The following is a 23609-nucleotide window of genomic DNA, read 5'->3' as shown; positions in this document are numbered from 1 at the left end:
GGTCCTACATCAGAACTAAAAACTATGGGGGTCATTTACATTGGGCGCTGTACAAATTTTTGCCGTATAAAATGTTCCGTTTTGCCACTCTTTAACACCCGTGCGACGATAACTTGTCACATGGGCGTTTTTGCACTGTGCTCGCCTCTTGGGGGTGACATGGGAGAGGCATGGCGGGGGCTGGGACATTGGACCCAACACATTTTACCATCTTATATGCCTAGAAACCGCTTTTAGTCCAGGCGCACACACTTCACACTGCCGACAGTGTGCCTAATTTATGACTAGGCCTGAGCTGCGTCATAAACTTAGGTGCTTTTACCACCAGCGCAGAAGGAAAATGGGACCGGCATAAAAAGCCGGTCCTTGTAAATGATCCCCCATGTCTGCTCTGTACCTTCCTGTCTGTTTGTGGAAAACAATACCTGCATTGTGTCTTTTTTTTTTTTTCCGTGTGCTTGCAATTCTCTTGACATTGAGATAGATTCACATGTGGCATTTCTGTGTAGTCTTCCTCAATAGAACATACGCCTAGGTTACGGTCCCATTGGGTGTAAATGCTGCAGATTTGGAACCATTTGTGCGTGGCAAATCCACAGTCTTTTACAGTACCAGCAGTGTGGAGGAGATTTTTAAGAAAAAGGTCTCCAGCGTAAGTTGACCTACGATGCCGATTGTAAATCGGCCAGGGGACTGACATTTGCAGCAAAATCCACAACAAATTCTGCTGTGGAAAATGTGCCCCATGTAGCCGTACCCTTAGGCCTCATGCACATAGCCTTTGCCGGCCGTGGCCTGTATTGCGGCCTGCAAACAGTGGGTGAGCAATATGCGGGCACCGGCCCTGTGCTCACCGCATCACGGATGCGGACCCGTTCACTTGAACGGGTCCACAATCCTAAAGTTGCAGAACAGAGGCGTAGAACCCCACGAAAGCACTACTGAGTGCTTCAGTGGGGTTCTTCTCTGTACCTCCGCACTGCAAAAAAATAGAACTTGTTCAGTTTTTCTGCGGTGTGGACAGATCACGGACACATTCAAGTTGAATTGCGCTCCTCAATGCTTGGAATGGCTGGCCAACGGCCATGTGCAAGAGGCCTTAGACTTGGGTTAGGTTCCCACGGACCTAATTCTAAGGCCAAATTCACACAAGAGAGAGTATTCAGTGCGAGAAATACGCTCCGTGTGTCAGGCGCGTTTACCATCCTTAATGCTGCTTATATGACCTTGACCCACAGCATTATAATGATTTATAATGCTGTGTGTTCCTGCCCGACCTCAGCTCTAATAAATTGTACTCTTAGAACGCTGTCAGTACAAATCATTGGAGTTGAGGTCGGGCAGGAACACACAGCTTTATAAATCATCCATGTCATAGGAGCAGCATTCGGGACAGGAAATACCTCTGGCACACAGAGCGTACTTCTCACACTGAATATGCTTGTGTGAAATTGGCCTAAGGGCTCATACACACGAACGTATTTGTAAATGATTCAATGTGCATTCCATTTCTGTATGTGCGTTCCGCAAAAAAGTAGAACATGTCCTGTTATTGTCTGCCTTACGGACAAGGGTAGGACTGTTCTATTAGGGCCGGCTGTTCCATTCCACAAAATACGGAATGCACACGGGCCAGTATCTGTGTTTTGCGGATCACAATTTATGGACCGCAAAACATCCAATGGGTGTGTGCATGAGCCCCAAGGGTTTGGAGGAGGTTTTGAGGCAGATAATTTTTTTTTTTTTGCAGGATTTTCAACCAAGGCCAGAATTAGATTTGAAAACTAAGGATTTATACTTCTCGTTCCTGGTGGATCCACTTCTGGCTTTGGCTGGAAAAGTGGCAGGAAAATCCGGCTCAAAACCTCTTCCAAAAAACACTGTGAACATACCCATACTTTGTTGACTAGGAATGTTCAGGTGATTGGCATAGTTAAGGGGGTTTTCTGGGAATACAATGTTGACCTATCCTGTGAACAGGTCATCATCAGTACCTGATGTGTGGAGGTCACACTCCTGGCACCCCTGCCGATCAGCTGTTTGGAGAGGCATGGTTCATTGGTGAGTGCTACAGCCTCCTCGCAGCTTACCAAGCACAGCGCCATACATTCTATAGTGGCTGTGCTTGGTATTGTAACCCAGGCCCATTCACTTGAGCTGCAAATAGGCCATGTGACTGATGGACCATAACGCCGTTGCCACTGTCCTAGGAAACGGCCACTGCGCTCTTCAAAGCCCTGGAGCCTCTTCAAACAGCTGATCAACGGGGGTGCCATAAACCGGATCCTCGCTTATCTGATCCTCTGGATGCGTCATCAATATTTTACTCCTGGGAAAAAGTGCCCTTTAATTTTACCCCTAAATTAAAATAAAATATCCTGGGTAATATGTAATTCCTATGCTGAAGCTTCTGCTCAGCCATATCTGAGTTGTCTTGATCTAACAGTGGTTCTGTTGGAAGCAGTTGCAGTGCCCACAGGGTTGTGCTCCAACTTTCCACTGGCTCTGGCTGGAGCCTTGCTTTGCCCACGTGGAGCTCTCATGTGTTTGCATAACAATACATAGGTTTGGTTTCTTTTTAAATGATTATTTCTTATGTGTATTTTTTATTGTTTTCTATGCTTCTGTGATTTCCATCTACAGAGGTGGAACACATTTCATTCAAAAATGTGGCGTTTTTATCAGTACGTAATGTGCCTAGGAATTTGCCACCAGTGGATAACTTTTTGGTTTTACCCTGGTAACCATGAAAGTTCCCATTGCTTGGCACAAGAACAGTCTCTCTGGCCCTTGGACTGGTATTAATGGTTCCTGAAGGATATCCTGCTTTTCACATACCACTTGCCCAGGTAACAACCTGTACAGTGGAGTTTGTCCAGACAATGGGGGATGAGCGGTTTGGCACGCCCGCTCTGTGTTCATTGTTGGGCTGCTATCAAACAACGTCATTTGTGTTCTGTACAATCGCTCCGAACGCTCAGACTCCACCCTGCCCTCTCGTTAAATAAACACGTGCACTGGCTTTCGCTGCCAGCTCTCCCCTTGCTGATCACAATGATGTTTCGCACAGACCCCCTTCAGCTACATTAGCTCAGGCTAAGGCTTTTTTTGTTTTTGGTGAGCCTCCGGCACTTTTGCCTTATTAAGGGAACAGTCACTGACTTCATGACTGCTTGTTAAAGAGTTTGCCTAAGGAGTTAAAAATATATCAATCTTTGTGTCGTCAACCTGTGAGAATGTTTCGTAGGCAAAAAGGGAAGTGTCTGGTAGCTGAGGGTATATGCCCATCTTCTGGACTGCATTACTACACCTTCGTTGGCTTTGACTTTGCGCTGGGAGGAAGCTGTCGTTCCGTAATTTTATTCCTTTCTAGAGAATTGTCGGAGATTATTCCTATGTACATATGACAATTTCTGTAGGAATCCTGAGTCTCTGCGATCCTTCTGTGGTCTGTAGTAGAGGAAAAAGGTCCATGAACTACCTGGAAGTTGACCCTTTGTCGCTAAGGATCTAAAGCTGGCCATGAGCGTTGCGTCAAAGTCTGATGCATCTTGCAGAGTTTGAAAGGATGGGCTTACAATTTAAGGCTACCTGGACACATTGTGGATTATGCATGGTACTTCAACGCGGATTCTCACGTGGAAATACCTCAGTAGAACAGCACCAGCAAAGTGTATCAGATTTGACAGATCTCATGGACACTTTGCTTTTTTGTTCTGTGCAGAAATTGACCTTCCACATCAGTTCTTTATGCGGTTCTTTTGAATGTATTTTGCCCTTTTTTTTATTTTTATGCACGGGTGAGATCTTCAGCACAACCGAATCAAAGCCACAAGAATAAACACAAGTAACTCATGCAGTTTTTGGTGCAGAAACGCAGGGAAAACTGTACAAATTTTCTGTTTGAAAACGGCACCCATGTGCAATGTGTATGAGGCACTTTGACGTTCTCCTAGAAGGCAATGTCAGGAATATTAGAACCTCCATTTTCACGGCCTGACAGAGGAGCATTGATCGGGAATGAGCAAAGTCATCCCTGATCATTGCTCAGTTGTCAGCTACATTTACATGAAGCAATGATCGTAAAGAATGATCTCCATTACAAACATTCATCCCCATACAGTTTAAATATAGTCACACCCCTCATTACATGGGGCAAGGTGTTGCCAACAAACGAAATGAAAAATAAGATCCTCCAACAAATGATGTGGGATTGGCACCACTTTTACACCGGCCAGTTTTTGGGAACAAGTGTTTACAGGAACGTTTCTGGTAATTGGTTGATTATTGGTCCTTGTAATGGTTCCCTTAGATTTCAACATGCCCAATTCTTTTGAGGTAGATTTATCAAGGAAAACTGGCTTAGTTGCCTTTAGAAACCAATCAGATTCCACCTTTCATTTTTCAGAGCTCCTTTGGAAATGAAGGTGGAATCGGACTGGTTACTTTGGGCAACTAAGCAAGTTTTCCATTACACCAGTTTGATAAATCTCCCCCTTTGTTCCTAGGGGGCAATGGCAGTGATTCATTCCTCTCTTCTCATTGAAAGACACATGCTCACTCAGCTGAATTAGAACATTTCTACTTGGCCTAGTTAAAAGTTTGTCCATCTCCATAATTTTTACAATGGTGTAAAATAATGAAATGAGTAAGGCTACTTTCACACTTGCGGCAGAGAGATCCGGCAAGCAGTTCCGTCGCCAGAGCTGCCTGCCGGATCAGGCAAAATGTATGCTAACTGATGGCATTAGTAAGACTGATCAGGATCCTGATCAGTCTTAAAAATGCCTGATCAGTCGAAAAAATGCATTGAAATGCCGGATCATCCGGCAAAAACGGATCCGGCATTTATTTTTTCACCTTTTTTTCAGTCTGCGCATGCGCATACCGGAAGGACGAATCCGGCATTCCGGTATTCTGAATGCCGGATCCGGCACTAATACATTCCTATGGGAAAAAATGCCTGATCTGGCATTCAGGCAAGTCTTCAGTTTTTTTAGCCGGAGATAAAACCGTAGCATGCTACGGTTTTCTCTTTTGCCTGATCAGTCAAAACGACTGAACTGAAGACATCCTGATGCAAACTGAACAGATTACTCTCCATTCAGAATGCATGGGGACATACCTGATCAGTTCTTTTCCGGTATAGAGCCCCTGTGACGGAACTCTATGCCGGAAAAGAAAAACGCAAGTGTGAAAGTACCTAATACTCACCTTACCATTCCCAATACCACTCCAGTGATGTTTCCATGGTCCCGACCATTCAATGTCCTTTCTCCTCTAAAGATGTATTGACCCGACATGTGACTGCTGCAGCCTATCACTGACCACATTGAGGACCACAGTGGTGTTGACAAATCACCACTATAGACAGTGGTTGGCTGCAGAATGGAAATAACAGACTGGCGGGGGAGCAGGTGAGCATTGGCACTGGTGTGGTAAGGTGTACATCGCTACTTCTGTTATTTTACTCCATTGTGAGCTGCTATTAAAACATAATATGGGTTCGGACAATAGCAGTAGGTGACATCCATGGGTGATCCAGTTGCTGGAAGCCCAGCTAGCTCAGAAAGTTCTTGTGTCTTGTCTTGATGCTCCTCGTGGTATCCTGCCATGCTGGAGCCATCTACAATTTATACAGCAGTTGCTTTGGTGTGGAAGTGTTGATGCACATGTCGCACTGGTCCTGCTTTGAAGCACAGGTTCGGTCTTGCTTAGATTTGTCACTTGCTTCGTTAGTACATGATTGTACAAATCCCAAGAGCCAGGTAGCCAGTGCACCTAAAAATGTGTTCCTGGTACCTAACTGGGTAGTTTCTAATGATTTTTTAGAAACAGTCTTGCGTCGCTGCTAAAATGGTAAAATTGCTCTTCGAGTGGTGCAGTTGGCTCATGAAGTCTGTTGCTGAGGAGTCTGGAAATTTAGGTAGAAAATCTCTTCTGGATGAGTACTGGTGAAAACAAACACTACACTTTTATGGTGCTCGGGTCACATGTGGATTTTTGTGTGGAAAAACCGCAGCGTAATACAGTACCTGCAAAGTGAATGAGATTTGATAAATCTTATGTACACTTTGCTATTTTTTCCGTGCAGATTTTACCCTTTCACAGTGCACAGGGTGAGATCTGGGAAAAGCTGCATCAAAATCCCCAGGTAACCTATGTGGATTTGATGGAGAAACGCAGAGAAATCTGCATGGACCTTGTTCTGAAACCTGCCCCCGTGTGCTGGTACCCTTAGGCTGGTTTCACACGGGCGTTGCGGAAAAATGTGCGGGTGCGTTGCGGGAACACCCGCGATTTTTCCGCGCGAGTGCAAAACATTGTAATGCGTTTTGCACTCGCGTGAGAAAAATCGTGCGTGTTTGGTACCCAAACCCGAACTTCTTCACAGAAGTTCGGGCTTGGGATCGGTGTTCTGTAGATTGTATTATTTCCCCTTATAACATGGTTATAAGGGAAAATAATAGCATTCTGAATACAGAATGCATAGTAAAACAGCACTGGAGGGGTTAAAAAAAAATAAAAAATCATTTAACTCACCTTAATCCATTTGCTCGCGTAGCCGGCATCTCCGTTTGTCTCTTTTACTGTATAGGACCTGTGGTGAGCATTAACTATAGTTCAAGGACCTGGGATGACGTCACTCTGGTCATCACATGGTACGTCACATGATCTTTTACCATGGTGAATCACCATGGTAAAAGATCATCTGACGTACCATGTGATGACCGGAGTGACATCATCCCAGGTCCTTGAACTATAGTTAATGCTCACCACAGGTCCTATACAGTAAAAGAGACAAACGGAGATGTCGGCTACGCGAGCAAATGGATTAAGGTGAGTTAAATGATTTTTTATTTTTTTTTAACCCCTCCAGTGCTGTTTTACTATGCATTCTGTATTCAGAATGCTATTATTTTCCCTTATAACCATGTTATAAGGGAAAATAATAATGATCGGGGCTCCATCGCGATCGTCTCCTAGCAACCGTGCGTGAAAATCGCACCGCATCCGCACTTGCTTGCGGATGCTTGCGATTTTCACGCAACCCCATTCACTTCTATGGGGCCTGCGTTGCGTGAAAAACGCAGTATATAGAACATGCTGCGATTTTCACGCAACGCACAAGTGATGCGTGAAAATCACCGCTCATCTGAACAGCCCCATAGAAATTAATGGGTCCGGATTCAGTGCGGGTGCAATGCGTTCACCTCCCGCATTGCACCCGCGTGGAAAACTCGCCCATGTGAAAGGGGCCTTATAGTTACGGTCGTCTGAAAGCTGAGAGGTTAAAACAAAAGAATTGTTTAGGTCCCTAAGGCCAACAAGTGGCCATGTCTCCAAGGAGTTAATAGAAACTTTCCATGTTCTTTCAGTTACTTTTTGCGCTGAGAACGTTCTGGAATGTTCTCTTCTGAGGTCCCTGGTGCCGTTTGGTGCGATCATTGAGCTTTGTTATTGGGTCAAACACTCAGGCCAGGATTACGTGGAACTTAAGGCTGGGGGCTAGAAAGTCAGAAAAGTTGTGCAGCCAAAAACATTTGCGCCAACCCAGTGTCGTTCAAATAATGCGCAATTTAATTTTTTCATGACTGCTGCATGTTCTAGAAGTTGATATAGTTTTTTTTTTTTTTAATAGCTTTTTTTTATGTTAATGAGCATGTTATTAAAATTGTGATGTTGGTGGGGGCTCCTCTAGCTGAACGAGACACATGTTAATGGCAGAGCAGGTTGTTAAAATTTTCCACTTTACAGACCAAATCTCGACGGGACGGGGGCTCCTCTAGTTGAACGAGACACATACATAGTACGTTCCGTAACGGACATTATGTTGCAGACTCCTCGTCAGCGTTCAGGGCTTTGCTTACTCGTGGTACGGTGTAGTCGAGGGAATCTGGCTTTCGCAAGCGTATTTTAGTCCAATTCATGACTAGCAAATCATGTTGTCTGGTAGTAATTTGTGGTAAATAGTAAAATAGTTTTGCTAAGTGAATGCAGCCGTCTCTCAAAACTTTGGAGTGCGCTCAGGCTACTGGACATGGTGCAGAAATTGAAACCGCTTCCAGGAACTCAGCGCAGGGATTTGTGTGTTGTACACTTTGCACTATGTCTTTTCCAGGTGCTGTAAAATAACAAATGCAACATGTAAAGCACAATACAGAAGTACGGCAAAGCTTCCAGAGTATGCAGCAGACGTATCCATAGGATGAAGGCCAAAATTATCTGGGATTTTAATATTGAGGACCTATCCTCAGGAATCAGATCGGTGGGGGTCCGACGCCCAGCACCCCCGCCGATCAGCTGGTTGAAGGGACTTCTCTTCAACCAGGTGGGCCATATCTTAGGCATAGCATCCTTACACCTCTAGCCTAAGGGCGCTTTTATGTATTAGGGCAATCCTATGAATTTTGGTCTGCCCACATCGCCTTATGTCCCCTGACAAACCAAATGATTGTTGGAGAAACGCAAGCGTCTTGGATTGGGACATCCATCTAACTTTATTAGGGCTCACTCAGGAGCAAGTAAGGGCTTAGCCACCGAGAGGTGTGGTTGCCCTTTTCAGGGCGGGTGCTCTGCCTGTAGGCAGGGATAGTCGGAAGGGACTGTCTAGGGATAGTACTGGAGTACATGAATGTTACTGCTGGGATTGATTGTTCATCAAACCATGAGTAAGAAGGAATACTATTAGTCCTGCCTCTAGATATCCTGTATAACCCTTATCTACATTTGTGGTGCTTTATTGTTGGGATTTCAGTTTAGTTTACCAATAAAAGTAATTTTTTTTAAATTTATAGTTTTTTTTTTTGTTTTCTTTGTCTATATTCTCATAAATATCCCTTTTTTATGTGCATTAAGTTTTGAGACCGTTATGGCAGGCTTTTTAAAGGGGCCTCAGCACTGACCAATGGCTAGATGAGGTGGAGGAAGTTTTGTCGGTTCCGTTCTGGTCAAAAAAGGGACTTTTCACTTTTTATATATGACTAAAAAACCTGTAAGCTTCTTGATAAATGACCCCCAATATGTAACCGGCTATTTTCCTTGAGAAATTATTCTGGTTAGCATACCTCTATACATATGGTGGAGCATACTACGATTTTTTTTTTTTGTTTTCTTCATAGTAAATTTGTGCCCTGTAATGCATCTGCGCATTATAGTTACAATACAGCCGGGTCTGTCAAGCCTGACGTCGCTAACCAGGATGTCACATGGACTACTTTAACAGCCAGTTGAAAGAGATCTGCAGCTTGGTCCTCTTAGGGTTTAGTCACATGCTGATGTCCGTTTTACATCAGCAAAGCTCCAATTTCAGGACGTATGTGTCAGTGTTTTCATTATGTTTGATCGCTAAAACTGAATTATTATTTTTTCAAAACTTTATCAATTTTCAGTTCAACATATTGGTGAAAAACACAGAACAAGGATGGCCCCGTGTTCATGGAATAAAAAGAACGGGCGCATTCCGTCCACAAAATTGATGGTAGTGCATGCCTGCAGACGTCTGAATTCACATATAGACCGGGATTTTTATGCTGTCAGTGGAGAACATGAACATGGACAATGCATAGATGGGAATCACTGACCTGTTGGTTAGCCATCGCGGAAGCATTCAGTGGGTCTGTGAAAACCACAGGCATCACACAAATGCCATTTATATGTGATCCGTTTTTTCACTTATCCGTTAAGTAGAAAAGTTATAAAAAGTTTGTTAAAAAAAAAGACAGAAAAACGGATCAGCCACAGTAAAAAACATGGAGATGCGTTCTGAACTCGGACCTTTGCAGGTGCAAAACTTGGATCCAGATCGGTCTGCCAAAAGCATAGTTGTGTGAATGAGGCCTATCTCTGGGCCGGATTTGTAGTCATCTGTATAGCATGCTTCCGCCTGCCATGACTCTGCAGCCCAGCGCTTTAGATTTTAGCAATATACAAATTGAAACAGTAGCTACATATCTTTTCTTGCCGAATAAACCATTCCTAAAAAGCCTACAGTGTGTTTTCCTGTACGAGTTCTGGACTTGATGCCAAACCTGGTCGACTTTTTCATACAGGCCATATGTGCTCATGTTTAATCCAGGCTCCCGCAGAAAGTTAGGACTTCCATAGCCCACTCATTCCTGAACTGCTCCAGGGACAGTGGGTGGCTTGCCACAGTACTTGGGCAGCGCTTGAGTCCTTGTAGTCTTTAGCTTTTTTCCATAGTTGTGTTCAGGAAGGAGAGCGGTTCTGTTCTCTGCAGCCAGTAAATCCTCCAAATGGAAGATAGATATATATATATATATTATATATTTCTTTTTTTCTTTTTACTATTTAGATAACATTTCATGATAGATATATATTTATATTCCAGGTTTATTTTTGTACCGGCAGAGTCTTGTTTTATTTTTCAGATTTGTATCTAAATATTTCTTTTTAAATCTATTCTTTAAAATATTTGCATCCCTGGTCTAGATTCGATGTATGTGGTCTGAAATGCAGGTGTCATAGAACCACACCTGTGAGTTGCTGTGTCGGGGTGCTGCTACACGTCGCTGCTGTGCAGCCTGCAGCTCGGCTGATGATCAGGCAATTATCGGGCACGTCTGCTTCGTTCCAGATAATTGCCTGACAATTCAGTCCGTGTAAAAGGACCGTAAGGCTAGGGCTACACGACGACATGTCACACGACACTGCAACATGTGTCGCGTTACATTGATGTCGTGCGACAGTTTTTATAATAATCTATGGTGTCGCACTGCGCCGCGTCAGTCGCAGAAAAATCCATCTTGGATGGATTTTTTGCTACTGCCACACCATAGACTATCATTATAAAAATTGTCGTGCGACAATGTCGTTGCTTAGCCCTAGCCTAAAGCCTCTTCCACACGAACTATACAGATTATGTCAGGATCTGTTTAGGAAAAATGTATGGTTTTGCACCCAAGTTCAATCGGTTTTGTCTGTGACCGTGTTCAGTGTTTCAGTTTTTTCCACCCAGATGCAATCCGTTTTTGATCTGTTTTTCATACACATGGAGATATACTAAAGAGCAACATGCTGCAAATTTTTATTTATTCCCCCCCCGATTGCAGAGATGATGCGTGAAGAACAACGCTCGTGTACGCAGGCCATTGAAATGAATGGGTCAGGATTCAGTCCGGATGCTATGCGTTTGCTTCACGCATTGCATCCGGACGGAAATCTCGCTTGTGTGAAAGAGGCCTAAAGGGCTTATACAAAAAACGGTCATATTAGGGCTCCGTTTTGCCACTTGGGACAAATTTCCCATTTTTCATGTCAAATGCATGGTATAATTTGTATTTGTTACATGCAGATTTCACTCTATGCATTGCAAAGGGTGAAGTCCATAGTGGAAATCTGGAGCTGCTGCGTTTTTAAAAGCCGGACTGCAGGATGATTTCTGCTGCTGATTTTTTTTCTGTATCGTGTGGAGGAGATTTGGTGAAATCTCATAGACTTTGCTGGTACTGTAATATGCTGTAGATTTTCTGCCAGCAATTCTCCCATGTGTCAACACACCCATGGGGGCATTTCAGCTGGAGTATTTTTGACAGAGGAATTTGGTGTGGGTTACTTACCCAAAACTACCTGGTGGCACCGCAGAAGTAGACTCCCATTATTTTCCATGGGCGTCCACATTTTTTATTTTTGCCACGACCATGCTAAGAGGACATCTTCTTTATGTCCTTTCTTGGTGCAATCATTGCAAAAAAACAAGAGCCATGTGACTGCCAGTGTGGCCTCCCGTTGAAAACAATGGGAGGGTTTATAGTGCAGAATTGGCACCATATTCCGCCGTTCTAGTACAGAGTGGTGTCTTACAGTAAATTCACAGGCAGATTGGTTAGAGAAATATCTGCAACTAAAAATGTGTTCTGTATAGCTGAATGGTTGCTATGGACAACTAAGCCAATCAGAGGGAGCCTTTCATTTTTCCAAAGGAGCTCTGAAAAATGAAAGGTGGAATCTGATTGGCTGCTATGGGCTACTAAGCCAGTTTTCCTTTGCATCAGTTTTGATAAATCTTCCACATGGTTTTTTTTGCAAGCCCAGTTCAGATTAATTGGACATTTGCAGAAGTATCTGCAAAGAAATCAACTACATGTAAAAAATACCCTGCGGTAAAAGCAACAGATATCTGAATGCTGCCAATTTTCCACTGTGGAATTGGGTGTGGAAAAGAGTTTACAGTACCGGTGCACGTAGCGGTTTTTGTGTAGACTGGACAGCTCCCATGATAGTCAATGGTGGTCATTTACGATACTATGCCACTTTTTGGCGTAAAAAAAAGACCCGTCAATATCTTGTCGTATGGGTGTGTTTGTGCCATGCGCACCACTTTGGGGTGGCAAGGATTGGGACATCATGTACCATCTTTTATGTTTGGAAATGGGTGTAAATGCAGAGTGAAAACCACTCCAGTCAATGGGCGGCCGTACTGCCGGTCAATGATTGTACTAAGTACATAAAGGACATGTCCTTTCTTAGCATGGTTGGGATGTGTGCTGTCCGTATTTTCCACAGACGGCACACGTACCCATTGATTTTAATGTGTCTCACCGTCGGTCAGTGAAAAATTCATGGAGCCTTGAACTAATCTAGTCACAGATGACACATGGAGGGCAAAAAACACACGTCTTCACTGATTAAACGTACTACGGACGTCAAACAGACATGGAAATGTGAACAAGGCCTTAGTTGCCTGTAGCAACCATTCAGCTTGACCCTTTCATTTTCCAAAGGAGCTCTGTAAAATGAAAGGTGGAATCTGATTGGTTGCCATGCCAGTTTTCCTTTGCACCAGTTTTGATCTCCCCCATATGTACGGCTAGTGTGGATAATGTGATCAGAGCGCACGATATTCCTAACCCGCCCTCCCCAAAAAAAAACGGCATAGTGCTGTCCACACACATCTGGCTACTGTTTTATGATGTTTTTGTGTGGCCGGCATTTATTCAATGCTGACGTTTTCCTCTATAGTACATTGTGTGGTTCACTGCAACAAAATGCTTTCTGTGGTGGTGTGAAGGGGGGCGGCCGGGCTGAATGAGCCTAATACCCTCCAGCTCGCTGAGGTGACCTCTGGCCCGCTGTATCCTGTGACACTCAGCCAGGCTTTGTGCTGAGGTTTATTCATGATGGTTCTGTTTCCCCCATCACATATGCCACAGTCTTCCAAAGAGAGGAGATAAATTATTTTCAGCTGCAGCTCAGGCAGAAGAAAAGACCTTTGGAGGTGTGGAGAGGGGGAAGGGTCGGCCGTGCATTCTCCAGAGGATGGGCAGGTTGTTGGAGATGCTTGCTGTGGGCTTATGGCCTCCATAAAGCCAGGATCACACATGGCGTTCAGATACCATTTTCTTTTCACTGTTGAATGAGGATTGTAGTGAATGCGGTTTTACGGTTTCTCTTTGCAGACAGTGAGGGGGTCATTTTCAAAAGGGTATGTGGCAGGTTTATGGCGTAAAGGTCGCAACTTTTGGCGCAGACAAAATTTTGCAACCTTTAGGGCGGATTCACATGAGCATGCTCGGTCCAGTATATATACGGGCCGCGTTGCCGCATCTCCCGGACCGAACGCGGCTTCCCTGACCCAAACTGACTGCATCATAGTGACTTATGGTACTTTAATTTCCATCGGTAAGGCGGGGGCTACATGGCGGTCTTGAGCCCTACAGGTGTAACATTATGGCCATGGAAATGAATGGGGTGCTCTGAAACTCGCATGTTTACTGTGTCCCCAAAATCACAAAAAGCCAGGGTTTTATTTTTTTTACGATTTTTACAACCGGCAGAGGTTGCACTGCGACCCCATTCATTTCTACGGTTGCGCTGTGACACCTGTCGCTCCCTAGATCGCGTGTAGCCCTAGCCTAATACCACAGCTCATCAAGCAGTCCTGCTCCGAATATTGAAGAGCTGCTTTTTTTGGCTTTTCTCTATAGCAGTGGTGGCGAACCGATGGCACGGGTGCCAGAGGCGGCACTCGGAGCCCTCTCTGTGGACACTCGCACCCTGGAAAAAGTCTATGGTGTACCAATATGCCTTAGACTGCCCCCGCCATTCATCTGCGCAGGGCGCACTATGAACAGCACAGGCAGCGCACTGAATGTAGGCTATTATAGCTAAATTATAGATACACTAGTAGTGGACTGTAGTGTTCAGGATAAATCGCCATGTTGGCACTTTGCCATAAATAAGTGGGTTTTGGGTTGCAGTTTGGACACTTGGTCTGTAAAAGGTTCACCGTCGCTGGTCTATAGGACGTAAAAAATTAAAAGAAGGAACGTGTGACAAATGTATCAAAAACATTTGAAAGTGTTAAAAAAGTTAGTTTGTAAGAAGGCCGTTGGGCTATGTTAACACATTTCTGTGTGTAATACCCGTTCTACTCTCCGGAATATGCTTTAAAAGCGCTTGAAAATAGTTTTTCTATTGTTTTCCACACTCCATAGCTTCCAGAGTCGCGTATTTTTATGCCGCAGTTTTCAATGCCACCTCCTTGAAGTGATTTAGAAGCAGTTTTTTCCCTCAATACACTCCACTTGCTACTTGCTATGTATGTTGCGGACGGTTTACACAGCTGAAAAATAGAACTATAGCAAAAAAGTGTTTTCTGCTTGCTGTGTGAACATAGCCTTAGGGTATCTTTCACACACAGCGTTTTTGGGGCTCTTTCTTGTGTGTGAGGTGTGTTTTTTTATTTTTATGCTCATTGTCAATAGCACAATATAGACCAACATGGTGCAGTTTCTGGTGTTTCTCTTGCATTTTTTAAGTTGATTTTTCAGTCGGCAGCATGTCTATTCTTACTGCAGATTTGTCATGGATTGGTTGCGAAATTTCCCGATTGAGTTCAGTGGGGGAGAAAATCTGCCCCCCCCCCTCCTCAAATAGGGCCATTTATCAAAGAGTGTGTTTTTTTTACACCAGTGTGCTGCCAGAAGAAGCTCTTAATTTATGACGAGGCACAGGCCTAGTCCTAAATCGGGTGCGCCTCCTGGAGTAGTTTTCACTTCTCTACTAAATGTTGATGACTTTGCCAGGGCCCATGTTTTGGCGCCCGCCTCTCCTAAGTGGCAGGGACGGTGTAAAAACAACTGTGCAACAATGTTGTTTAAAAAAAAAGTTGTAAAATGGCATCTTGCGTCAATTTTTACGCCAAAAACTGGCATAAAAACCTTCCTAAATGACCCCGTTTTGTGTGAACCTACACACATAACTGATTTACCGCAGATTTTTTTTTTTTTCGCATCAAATCCACAGTTCCTCAAAGGAAACTCGCAGCGGCTAATCCGCATCAAATCATACGGATACAATCCGGAAATGGGTTTTTATTCCTGATCCAGTTGAGTTCATTGGGGAAAATCTGACAATTCCGCAGCAGAAATCGGCGTGCTGCAGATTAGAATATTCACACTGTGAATGACTTTCCGCACCGATGATGTTATGCAGCATGTGGATGAGATTTCTACAAATCTTCCATTTTACCGCTATTCTAAAGGGACCGAATTTCCCATCCGCTAATCCAGGCATTACATGTGGATGAGCCCTAAATATTTTGTTTTGTTTTCGACCGCATGCACATAGCTGTATTATGGTACCTTCGCACGTGGCTGAAAATTCTGCCAGAAAATCGGCAGGATTGTTGCTGGTTTTTTGGTGTACCTCATGGTGCGCATTTTGTTGCAGATTTCCTGTAGGAGAATCTCTCCATTCAATTCACTGGCAAAAGATTTTCCCATAGCGTTTTCCACTGCAAAGTCTTGATGTTGCGTTTTTTTTGGCAGATTTTTCCGTCACGCTGCATATATCCTTAGGCCACCGCCACGCGGGTGAAAGCACATAAGATCTGCACGAATTTTCGTGCAGATTTATGTGCCTTTCTGCACTTTATCCGCACTAAAATCGGCAATGCTTATCGGATTTTGGTGCAGATTTGATGCGTTTTTGCTGCAGATCTCACAATCCGCAGCTAAAACCGCAAACATAATTGACATGCTGCAGATTTGGAAATTGCACGGCAGGGTCAGTTTCCGCACGGAATAAATTTGCAAAGTGAAGATGAGATTTGTGCAATCTCCTACACTGTGCTGGTACTGTACCAAGCTGCGGCTTCTCCATGGGAACCCGTGCGGAAAAACCGCACACATTCCGCAGTGTGTGCAGGTGGCCTTACTGTTCCATAATCTTACATACCTGACAAAAATCTGTCTAATGAGATTCCTGACTATTATTATTAATAATATCTTCCTGAAATGAGGGCAGAATTTTCTGGACTTGTGGATGCCAGGTTAGAGGATCTTTTTTTAATGCGCCCCACCGAATTATATTGAGTTGTATCGGACGCCCATCCCCTGAATCCTCCAGTGACCACTTTGTCAGCAGATGCAATAGCCGAGAGATCACTTGACGGGTAATGGCCGTATTATAGCTGCCTCTCGCCTCGCTCCTCCTATCATAATCTATGGAAGGGGATCCAGCCTGTGCTGACACAGAGAAAATCATCCCACGCATGAGCTGCTTCAGATATCCCAAGGATCAGCAAGGACGCAGCTGCTGTCAGAGTGGGATCTGTAAAAATTGTATCTGTGCGCGAAATGTAGGCGACTGCGTGAACCCGAAGTGCTGTCTGTGGCCGTAGAAATCGGCACACCATTATTGGTTCAGTTTGGAGATTAGTATGACAATTGCTTTCTGTAGATGATAGCGGAGAAACATGACATTGTGGGTAGCGTCCGTTCATGTGGCCATTTAATTGCAGGCCTCATGCGACCGAACGTTGGTTTGGTCCGCATTTTTTGGTGCTCGGATGCAGACCCTTTCACTTCAATGCAGCCGCCAAAGATGCAGACTGCACACACCGCGTGCTGTCCGCATCCATTGCTCCGTTCCGTGGCCCCGCAAAAAATCTAGATCGTGTCCTATTCTTGTCTGCAAAATGGACAAGAATGGGCATTTCTATTATGGGTTCCCGTTCCGTTAATTGCAGAACGCACACCTGACGTCATGACAGCAGTGCTGCAACGGTATTCAAACTATTTCTGATAAATCCTGACAGACCCCCACTGACTGCGCTGTTCTTGCTGTCAAAGTTGGCATAAAACGAGGGTCAAGAGAAAAATTCCAGAATTGGCAAAATACGGATGGCGTCGGTGTGGCACCCCCCCCCCTCCCACCCAACCCATTGACTTGAATGGTACCGTGGTCCCCATTTACGGCCTAGAAAAGGACATGTTCTACCCTTTACGTGCCTTCCGCATCTGTATGTCTGTTCCACAAAAGATAGAACATGTCTTATTTGTGGCTGCAAATGTAGACCACGGACCCCCTGAAGTCAACATGTAAAAAAAAACATGGACATCAAAATACATACGGTTGTGTGAACGCCCCCTAAGGCTCTGTTTCTGCATCCTAAAGGGACACTAAGGCTGGTTTCACACGGGCGTTGCGGGAACATGCGCGATTTTTCTGCGCAAGTGCAAAACATTGTAATGTGTTTTGCACTCGCGTGAGAAAAATCGCGCATGTTTGGTACCCAAACCCGAACTTCTTCACAGAAGTTCGGGCTTGGGATCGGTGTTCTGTAGATTGTATTATTTCCCCTTATAACATGGTTACAAGGGAAAATAATAGCATTCTGAATACAGAATTCTAAGGAAAATAGGGCTGGAGGGGTTAAAAAAATAAAAAAATAAAATTTAACTCCCCTTAATCCACTTGTTCGCGCAGCCGGCATCTCTTCTGTCTTTAACTGTGAGCAATAGGACCTTTGATGTCACTGCGGTGATGGTGATGGATCATGTGATGAACGTAGTGACGTCATCAAAGGTCCTATTGCTCACAGATGAAGACAGAAGAGAAGCCGGCTGCGCGAACAAGTGGTTTAAGGTGAGTTTTATTATTATAATTTTTTTTTAACCCCTCCAGCCCAATTTTACTTGCTATTACTTGCTATTATTTTCCCTTGTAACTATGTTATTAGGGGAAATAATGATTGGGTCCCCATCCCGATCGTCACCTAGTAACCGTGCGTGAAAATCGCACCGCATCCGCACTTGTTTGCGATTTTCACGCAACCCCATTCACTTCTATGGGACCTGCGTTGCGTGAAAAACGCAGAATATAGAACATGCTGCGATTTTCACGCAACGCACAAGTGATGCGTGAAAATCACTGCTCGTGTGCACAGCCCCATAGAAATGAATGGGTCAGGATTCAGTGCGGGTGCAATGCGTTCAACTCACGCATCGCACCCGCGCGGAATACTCGCCCGTGTGAAAGGGACCTAAGGGTACGTACACATGGCTGATTCTCCGCCTGGATTTCGATGCGTTTCCTAACCAAAATCTGCATGTGTTACTTCCAGATTTTGTTGCAGATTTTTATGCGGATTTTCCCCAGATCTTGCGCTCTCCTTTGCAGAGGGTGAAATCTGCACTGAAAATCCAGTTGACAGGCTGTGGATTGTTAAATTTGCACCGCGTGTTAATTTCCTCGCTGAAAATTTTCGCAACACGGATGGGAGATTTTTGGACAGCTACTCAGCTGGTACTGTATTGCTCTGCGGATTTTCTGCACGAAAATCCATTTGGAAAAAACCACGTGTGAATGTAGTCTACTTGGTCAGGCAGTTGACTTGTATTGCTGTGTAATTGAATGGATTCTGTTCCCTGTAATCAGCCATCCCAAGCCGTAGTGTTCGTCTTGATTTTTTACCAGGAGGGCCACAAATTCGTCTGCCATCTTGATGCCTGCTGGACAGCTATTCTGGCGAGCAAAAGAGCAATCAAGCAAGTTTCCACAAAAGGTTCATGTGATTTTTGTGCTGCTGACAGCACTTTCTTAGGCTACTTTCACACTCGCGTTTGGTACGGATCCGTTCAGATAATACAACAGTCTGCATCCGTTCAGAACGGATCCGTTTGTATTATCTTTAACATAGCCAAGACGAACACCATTGAAAGTCAATGGAGGACGGATCCATTTTCTATTGTTCCAGATTGTGTCAGTGAAAACGGATCCGTCCCCATTGACTTACATTGTGTGCCGTTTGGCTCAGTTTCATCAAGCAGCGTTTTGGTGTCCGTCTCCAAAGCGGAATGGAGACTGAACTGATGCGTTCTGAGCGGATCCTTATCCATTCAGAATGCATTGGGGCAAAAACTGATCCGTTTTGGACCGCTTGTGAGAGCCCTGAACGGATCTCGCAGACGGAAAGCCAAAACGCCAGTGTGAAAGTAGCCTTAGCGAGTGGTTTGGGAATGAAATCTACCCCAGCCCATCCCATAGCTGGCATAGATTTCAGTTTGTGGCACACGATTGGAGAAATTATTTGAAAGGGGTTAGGTCTCGAAAAATATAAAAAATTTAGTATAGCCAGTGAGCTATTCAATAGAAATCTGTCTGTATAGCGCCACCTGCTGTTTATTCTTTTCCTTATTTCTCTGCCCACCTCTTTGAGGTGGTCACACACGCTTTATTTAACACCTTCAAGATCCTGGGATTTTCCTCTTCCCTTTTTTATTTTTTTATTTTGTTGTTATATACTCCCTGCCTTCCCGGAGCCATAACACGTCCGCGGGGATAAAACCCAACCAAACCTTCCCCGCCAGCTGTGATCGGGAGGGAGCTGCAGCAGAAGGGACACAGCCCCTGAAAGAAATCTAGCAGAACAATTGTAGCAATGAATGGGTTGATCTCTGGATCCATGTGAGGTACAGGGCTGGTTCTAGCTTTGGTAGAAAGAGACTGTCATGATTGTTAAGAAATGGCAAATTTTTATAAATGTGGCTTATTGATGTGCTGTTTGTATATAAAACTTGACATCTTCTTCAATGGTATATTAAGGATTGAAGTCCCTGAAAGGCTGCATCCAGCGTGGGTCCAGAGTCGGCAGATGGTCATTGAACACAGATGCCGAGGTTATGCTGGGGGTTGTAGTTCAGTCACAGATGGGAGGGTTGGACACGTGTGTGAGAAGTGGTTTGCACTGGTATATTTTAGTAGCGTTCGTGCATTTTGCTTTGTATGCAGGCAGATTATTTGCAGGAGGTTTGTAGCGGTTTTACTTAATTGCTCTTTGCCTCTATTTCCTGTGCTCATCGTCCTTAACATAGACCTTTTTGTTATTACAATATCCAAATTATAACATTCCTTGAAAGGATCCTCTTGGTGACTGCTCCCTCCTCGGGCATGGTTCAGCGCTGGTAATTTGGGCAGCGGAGGGGTTAATCACCCATAACGCTCAGGCAGCCGCCTGTGACGTAGCCTATTCCCGGGGAAAGTTTCAGAGGAGTTATGAATCCAGCTACTTGTTCCCATTGCGTACCGCAGAAGCACCAGCCCACGACCATTAATACTTGGAAAGAAAAATAAGATTATGCGTTAGAATCATAGTGACAAATACCTAGCGTGGCTCGGATTCTTCAATGCACTTTTTGTTCACTTCGGTTGCCGAATGAATCCTTCACTTTGCAAATCAAACTGCTCCACATAGTAATACTATAGCCCGGTTCTGGGCGACCCTCCACGTCGTGTTACCTCTCCTATATCTGGCAGGATGGTGTCCTCCTGGGAGTGCGGCCCAACGTCTGAAAACATTTACGTGGAAGCCCAGTAAATTCCCTGAAAGTGTTAAGTGAGCGTGGCCCTCACTAGGATGGGAACTCGTAATCGTTAGTTTCCTCGGCACATTATGTAATGAACCCGGGGTGAGAGTTCCTGTCGTCTTCCATACAATAAATTGAAACCAACTGCAAAATACTCCCAAAAATCGCCCCCGAAATGTCTTTTTGGCAGTCGGCCATGTTTTACCGCATGATTTTCCCAGGTAGCTTAATGAGCCATCCCTTAATTCCATCTTGTAGGATCACATTGGTGTAACCACACCATGAATCCCATCATTCAGGCAATTTGACCTTGAGTAGAGGTGCTAGAAGCCGTGGAGTTTGCGGTCTCCGTGCAGTCCGCACACATCGCGTCGTCTCTAGAAGACGCAGGACAATATTCTACTGTGTACGGCACAAGAGCGGGGGGTGGAGAGCGAAAATCCTTCCACCCATCTTGTTTGAAATAGATTTTCGGCTGCTTTTAAAGGGTCACTTTCTACCTTCTGGTGTTTGTTAAATGGACTAGCGAATTCTGCTAACTTTAGCTTATCACAGCCCTTGATGCTGCTGCTTGCTCATCTGATTACACTCCTCGGGGAATAAGGTTAAGGACACGCTGTTGGTAACTAGAGCATTTTCAGGGCTTTAGTTTAGCAGATGGGATGCTTGGCTGTATCCATACATCTGTCCGCCTGCTGTGGCAGCTGATGCTACGGCTGCATTTTGTTCTTTTGTTCTGTTCCACCCCACAAATGAATGCTCTGCGGCGTCGGTGTCTAAGTTTTAGAACTTTTTTTCTTTTTGTTCATTTGAAATCCCCATTCATAGATGGATGTTCTGTTTTTAACGCTTTAGTTTTGGTTTATAATGTATTATTATTGTTGATTTTAACAGATTTTTTTTTCTTTTAATCTCTTCATAGGAACAGACACCAGTCTGCCTGACACTGCATGGTCCGAAAGAATTAAGACAATATGGAATGACATGAAAGAGATTAACTAAGGATTAACGGCTCCGAGGACAAACACCTCTGTCGAGAGGTGAAGCACAATCTCGCGCCCGTGGCTCCAAAGAGCAGTGTGCAGAAGCAAAATGGCGGATCCCGGCATTTTGAGTTTATTTGGGGATGATGGTAGTATGTTCAGTGAAGGTTTGGAGGGCCTCGGTGAATGTGGATTTACTGAAAATGCTGTCAACTCCATGGCTCAGCAGATGCCAATGGATCAGGGTTTTGGTTCTTTGCAGTCACCACTCCACCACAATCCCAGCGGTACAAACCAAGCAAAGCTGTCCCACTTTGATCACTATAACCAGTATGAGCCACAGAAAATGCACATGATGGATCAGCCTAACAGAATGATGACGAACACTCCTGGGAATGGGATTGCCTCTCCACATTCGCAGTATCACAGCACATCTGTTTCTCAGGTCCCCCATGGTGGTGGCCAAATGGGAGTGTATCCTGGTATGCAGAATGAAAGGCATGGGCCGTCATTTGTAGACAGTGGTTCTATGTGGGGACCTAGGGCAGTGCAGGTCCCTGATCAGATAAGGCCATCTTACCAGCAGCCGCAGACACAGCAGCAACCACCCACATCTTCCGGACCTCAGGGTCCTCCTCACCCTCAACATGTTCAGCAAATGGGTAACTACATGGTTCGAGGAGATTTCACAATGCAACAGCATGGTTCACTACAGTCACAGAGGATGAATCAGTTTTCACAAGGACAAGATGGTCTTAATCAAGGAAATCCCTTCATTGGGACTGCAGGACCTGGTCATATGTCTCATGTACCCCAACAAAATCCTAACGTGGGGCCTTCACTACGTCATTCGGTCCAGCAATTTCATCACCATCCCCCCAGTACTCTCCATGGAGAATCTGTTGCTCACAGTCCTAGATTTTCTCCTAATACTCCTCAGCAGGGTGCAGTTAGGCCACAGTCCCTTAATTTTAATTCTCGAAACCAGACTGTACCTTCACCTACGCTAAACAACTCAGGGCAGTATTCCCGATATCCTTATAGTAACCTTAATCAGGGATTAGTTAATAATACAGGGATGAATCAGAATTTAGGCCTTACAAACAACACTCCAATGACTCCGTCTGTACCTAGATACCCAAATGCTGTGGGGTTTCCTTCAAACAATAGTCAAGGACTGATGCACCAGCAACCAATTCATCCTAGCGGCTCACTTAACCAAATGAACACACAAACTATGCATCCTTCACAGCCTCAGGGAACCTATGCTTCTCCACCTCCCATGTCACCCTTGAAAGCAATGAGCAATCCAGCCGGCACCCCTCCGCCGCAAGTTAGGCCTGGCAGCGCGGGGATTCCTATGGATGTTGGAAGTTACCCAAATATGCCTCATCCGCCAAGTCACCAGCCTCCTGGCGGCATGGGAATGGGACAAAGGAACATGGGTCCCAGAAACCTGCCGCAAGGTCAGACATTCATAGGCATGTCCTCAACACCAAGGGAGATGGGTGGGCATATGAGACCAAATGGCTGTCCTGGAGTTAGCCATGCAGATCCACAGGCAATACAAGAACGGATGATGTCTGGACCGCAGCTTCCCGGTCATCAATCTTTTCAGCAGCAAATGGCAAACTGTCAGCCTCATCCAGCTATGCACCATCAGTCTTCACCGCCGTCACATTCTCATCACCAACCATGGACTTCGCTTCACCAGTCACCTCAGAGTACCCCCCAGAAAGTGCCTGTCCATCAGGTAAGTGTGCTAACATGGTGCACTGAGTACACCATGTACTGTGAATGTTTGCCTTTGCTTTTTTCTTTTCCTTGTTCTTGACGGTATATGTGGCTTTCACAAAACCCAGCTTGTGAACTTCCTGCTCTGTGCACATTACTCTGATTTTTAAGAGGAGACCGAGCCGCATGCAACAACAGGAAGCTGTATCTGTATTGTTTTGGTCATGAAACAGCTGCAGCTTTTTGTTCAGTGTCTTTGATGCACGAGAATTTGGCAGCG

At 44.8% G+C, this 23609-nt stretch overlaps 1 protein-coding gene across 3 annotated transcripts in view; it reads left to right on the top strand.

Moving 5' to 3' along the window:
- Positions 1-23609, top strand: part of CHD7 (chromodomain helicase DNA binding protein 7) — a 123579-nt gene that overhangs the window by 7496 nt on the left and 92474 nt on the right. For 2 of the 3 annotated variants that reach the window (XM_040431352.1, XM_040431351.1), the window contains exon 2: positions 21535-23348. In XM_040431352.1, coding sequence (XP_040287286.1) covers positions 21705-23348 — 1644 coding nt within the window. In that variant the 5' untranslated portion in view covers positions 21535-21704. Of the gene's footprint in view, positions 1-21534; positions 23349-23609 lie in introns of those variants that run through there. The other variant, XM_040431353.1, reaches the window with a different exon arrangement.

This window comes from Bufo bufo, chromosome 5, assembly GCF_905171765.1.
Source record: "Bufo bufo chromosome 5, aBufBuf1.1, whole genome shotgun sequence".
Classification (NCBI taxonomy): Eukaryota; Metazoa; Chordata; class Amphibia; order Anura; family Bufonidae; genus Bufo; species Bufo bufo.
This window is presented reverse-complemented; position numbering and strand designations above follow the sequence as displayed.